The sequence below is a fragment of the Orycteropus afer genome, unplaced genomic scaffold (assembly GCF_000298275.1).
Source record: "Orycteropus afer afer isolate SDZICR_OR568_19922 unplaced genomic scaffold, OryAfe1.0 scaffold01029, whole genome shotgun sequence".
NCBI classification, from domain to species: Eukaryota; Metazoa; Chordata; class Mammalia; order Tubulidentata; family Orycteropodidae; genus Orycteropus; species Orycteropus afer.
In genome coordinates this window covers 220664-225501 of record NW_006922616.1, presented here as the reverse complement: position 1 = coordinate 225501, position 4838 = coordinate 220664, and the positions used below count along the sequence as shown (strand labels likewise).

At 38.0% G+C, this 4838-nt stretch overlaps 1 protein-coding gene across 1 annotated transcript in view; it reads left to right on the top strand.

Annotated features, from left to right (window-relative positions):
• The window catches only part of NOM1 (nucleolar protein with MIF4G domain 1), a 37343-nt gene that overhangs the window by 28746 nt on the left and 3759 nt on the right, over positions 1-4838 (top strand). The window contains exons 9-10 of the mRNA XM_042783394.1: positions 147-279; positions 940-1071. Of these exons, the coding sequence (XP_042639328.1) occupies positions 147-279; positions 940-1071 (265 nt within the window). The remainder of the gene's footprint in view (positions 1-146; positions 280-939; positions 1072-4838) is intronic.

Below are 4838 nucleotides of genomic sequence, written 5' to 3'. Positions count from 1 at the left end.
CCAAGATTATCTTCTGTGTCTGTGTTAATTGGTTTCCCTTTTCTTTGTTGAAGAGGGTCTGTGCAATCCTTCTGCCTAGTCCGCCATCTTGCCCCACCTCCTGAATGCTATTTATTTTTTTAGTTATTGCTGTTTCTGTTTTATAGGCTTGGACTTAAGGATCAGCAGGAGAGAGAAATAGTTCATGTTCTCATGGATTGCTGCCTTCAAGAGAAAACGTATAATCCTTTTTATGCATTTTTGGCCAGCAAGTTTTGTGAATATGAGAGGAAATTTCAGGTAAATTGCTAGTGAGAAGGCCACCAGTTTGTATGCTCTGCTATTTTTTCTAAACATACTGTCTCACTCACCCCACCTAAAAATTAATTCCCTGAGTCAGTAGTCTGCTCTATTCCAGAGAGCTGTGTCCAGTGAAGCATAGTCACATGGTTCTATCAATTGTCTCTGGACTGTCCTCCACATCAGGTGGGCATAATCAGTAGAAAGTATTATGTTATATAGTAGACATTTTGGATGCACAGCCAGCCCTGCTGGCTGTGCATCCAAAATGTCTGCTGTATAATACTTTTCTTATCACAAATGAAGTACGTTTCATGGCTAAGTTAACTTGAGTTCCTCTTCTGGTTGTATACTGCACCATTCATTTCTAATGTAACTTTATCCACAAATGCCTTTCAACCAGTATTTTTAGTATCTGCTGATTTGAGAGGAAAAACTTCAACAGAAAGAAACTATTGTGAAAATATAAACTACTATCTATAGGAAGGGAAATTTCAGTTGCTTTTAAAAGTCTTGATTTGTAGAATATTAAAAATAAGTGAATTTACTCATTATGTATTTCATAAGGAATCAAATACCTTTAGATAACATTCTTAGTAATATATTGTAATTATTTGATGCATTAACTTTTTTTTTTTTTCTTTCTAATTCTTTGGTTAGATGACTTTTCAATTCGGCATATGGGACAAATTTCGGGATTTAGAAAATTTGCCAGCTACTAATTTCTCTAATTTATTTCATCTTGTCGCACACTTGTTGAAGACAAAATCTCTTCCACTTTCCATTTTAAAGGTTCGTATAATGTATGGAATTATTGAAACAATGAAAATGATAGTGTAAGTGCCTATATTCTTTTTTCTAAAAAATGCATTTTTTTACATTCTGATTTACCTGAAAAGTGTTTTTCATTATCATAGCCATCATAAAAAAAATAGCCAGATTAACATACAGTGTAGATTTACCTAGTCAATTAGAACACAGTTACAGGGTTTCGTCTTTGTTTTGACCACAGTGGATCATCTCAATCCCTGTCATTATCATAGTTAATTCTCTGCTTTTTTGCTTTTTTTCCCTTCACCCAAGGTAATATGTGTCTACTGTCTTAATGGTCCCTCTGTCTACCCTCATCCCATCCCATCTGTCCCCCCTACCCAACCGTCAAAGACTATTTCTTTTTTGTGAAACCTTTTTCTTGGCTTTTTACAACAGTGGTCTCATATAATATTATCCTTTTGTGATTGACTAACTTCTCTCAGCATAATGGCCTCTAAGTGCATCCATGTTATGAGCTGTTTCACAGATTCATCGTTGCTCTTTAACATGGCATAGTGTTGTGTATATGTATCATAGTTTGTTAATCCATTCCTCTGTTGATGGGCATATAGGTTGTTTCCATCTTTTTACTATTGTGACTAGGGCTGTGATGAACATAGGTGTGCATATATCTGTTTGTGTCACAGCTATTATTTCTCTTAGATACATACCTAGTAGTGGGATTGCTGGATAATATGGCATTTTATATCCAGCTTTTTAAGGAAGCATCATACCATTTTCCACAGTGATTGCACCATTTTATAGTCCTGCCAGCAATGTATGAGGGTTCCAGTCTCTCCACACCTTCACCAGAATTTATTGTTTAGTGCTGGGGTGAGATGATATTTCATTGTTGTTTTAATTTGCATCTCTCTGATGGCTAATGGGGAGGAGCTCTGGTGGCATAGTGCCTAAGGCACTTGACTGCTCACCAGAAGGCTAGCAGTTCAAACCCACCAGCCACTCCTCGGAAGGAAGGTTGGGCAATCCTACTTCCGTAGTGATACTGCCTCGGAAACCCAAGGAGGGGTCACTATGAGTCGGGGCCAACTCGACGGCAAACAACAACAACAACAAGTGTTTTTTTAAATGTTATCTTTGGTGAAGTGTCTGTTCATGTTCACTGCCCATTTTTTAATTGGATTATTTGTCTTTTTGTAATTATAAGGTACTGAAGTTTTCTAAAAATTTTAGAGATTAACCCCTTATCCTATATGTTACTGCCAAAAAATTTTTGCCAGTCTGTGGGTTCTCTTTTCACTCTTTTGGTGAAATCTTTTGATATCTCTAATTTTCAGGAAGTCTCCAAAATCTATTTTATCTTCTGGTGTTTGTGCATTTTTAGTTACATTCAGTAGTATATTTATGCCCTGAATTAGGGCCCCTAAGTTTGTCCTTATGTTTTCTTTGATAGTCTTTTATGATTTTAGGTTTTACATTTAGATCTTTGATCCCACTTGAGGTCATTTTTGTATGTTGTGTGAGAGATGGATCCTATTTGATTTTTTGCAAAAGGATATCCAGTTTTGCCAGCTCCATTTATTAAAGAAACTATCTGTTCACCATTTAATGAGTTTTGGCCTTTTGTCAAAGATCAGCTGGGTTCTCAATTCTGTTCCACTAGTCTGTGTAGCTGTTACTGTACCCCTACTAGGCTGCTTCAACTACCGTGATTATGCAGTAGGTTTTGAGAACAGGGAATGTGAGGCCTCTTACTTTGTTGTTCTTCCTTGGTAGTGCTTTAGTTATTTGGAATCTCTTTCCTAAAGTTGGTGATTAGTTTTTTCATCTCTTTAAAGATGGTGATAGAATTTGGATTGAGATTGTATTATATCTTTAGATCGCTTTGAGTAGTATTGATATTTTCATGATGTCATAAAAATGAGCATGGTATAAACTCAACTGCCATTAACTCAATTCTGAGTCATAGTGACCACCATCTGGTTTCCAAGGCTGTGAATCTTTCCCTCATCTTCCTCCCACAGAGCAACTGGTGGGTTTGAACCACTGACCTTCTGGTTACATAAATTCCTTACCTATTATGCCAGCAGAGCTCCTTATGAGCATGGTATGGTCTTCCATTTATATAGGTCTCTTGATTTCTTGTAGCTTCCTTTGTATAGGTCTTTTGTGTCTCCAGTTCAAATTATAAAATCATGAATTGGTCACTATAAAATTAGGAAAAAGAACAAAATCAGAGTTGGTCACTTGGTAGTCCCAAGTCTTCATTTTTTTTCTCTGTAATATAAGATCAACAGGAGACCCCACCCCCACCCTATTTCAGATCTTCCATATCATCTCAAATCCAATGAAATACAGATATACTGATGTTTATACAGAATGGAAGTGAAACCTCAACCTAGCCAATAAAGCTTAGATGACTAGGACCAGTGGGGTTAGAGTGTCATTTTGAAAAAAAAAAAAAAAAAAATGTGTATTTAAAGACTTTGTGGATCAAATAACTGAAAAGGAGAGTTGATTCAGTGGAATTAACTTTCTATCCCCCTCCTGTGCCTTCTCCTTCCTGATGTGCAGGTCAGACTATAACTATAGTTTCATATAGATGGAAATGTGTTTTATGTGCCCTTTTATGCCATTTATCAGTGTATTTACTCAAAATTACTGTTCTGGTTACCTAGTGCCATTCTGACAAGAATATACCACAAATGGGATGCTTAAACAAACAGGAGTTTATTCTCCTACACTTTGGAGGCTTTAAGTCCAAGTTCAAAGTGCCAGTCTCTAGGGACTGGGTGAAAGCCCCTCAACCTTGGCTTCAGCTCTGCCTCCTACTCCCAGCCCAATGGAGTTAGAGGCTTTTCTTCACTCAGACAGCTGCTGGCTGTTGAGGCTGACAAGCCCAAAGTTGAAAATTAAAAAAACACAGTCCCGTTATTACCAAACCACATAGCAGACCATTAATTCAAGCCCATTGAAAGTCCCGAGGTCGGCAGTGCATGGCAGGCTGCTGAACAATGACACGGCTACATGCAGGGTTCAGGCATGCCATAAGCTAGAGACCATTCCCAAAGCTGTTTGTTATATACGGGAAGCAGACCACATACCAAAGCAGCTACTCAGCTGCTTGTGGTAGGTCCCACCATGAAGTTGATAGCCAGTCTCATCATGGGGAATATCTACCACCAACTGCCCAGCCACTCAACCAGGCCCAGCCAAGTTGACATACAAACTTAACCACTTTACCTTATATTTCTTTTGGTGTGTGATACTGATTTTTGGCCACTGTACTTAAAAAAAATGAGGATATTCAGCCTTATACTATAGTCTGAAAAGTGGAATAATTTAAGAGTATTAGGAGAGCATTGTAAAAATTTGGAAAATGCTTTCTCTTCTCTTGTTGAACTAAGTCTTTGCCTTCATTCACTCAAATATTGAGTTCAGTGTGGAATAAATATGTGACATTTCCCTCAGCAACAAAAATTCTTGTTTGGTATTCATGCCTAGAATTTTTAAATAATATAAAATGAAAGATGCAGTCAAAGCTCACTTTTAGTTAATATTACTGCTAAAGGGGTGAGGAGGCAGCATCTTCTGACTTTCCCTAACTCCACAAGAGGAAGACAGAATCACCATCAGCAGCCCAAGGCCTGTTCTTAGGAGGCCAGACATGCTGCCACCCTCCAACCCTCTCACTTGCCTTGTCACCAACTTATTCCTCATGCAGCACCCACCACCTCTCTGCTGGGTTCAATAAATCACTGCAGTGGTGCAGTGTAGTAAATTAC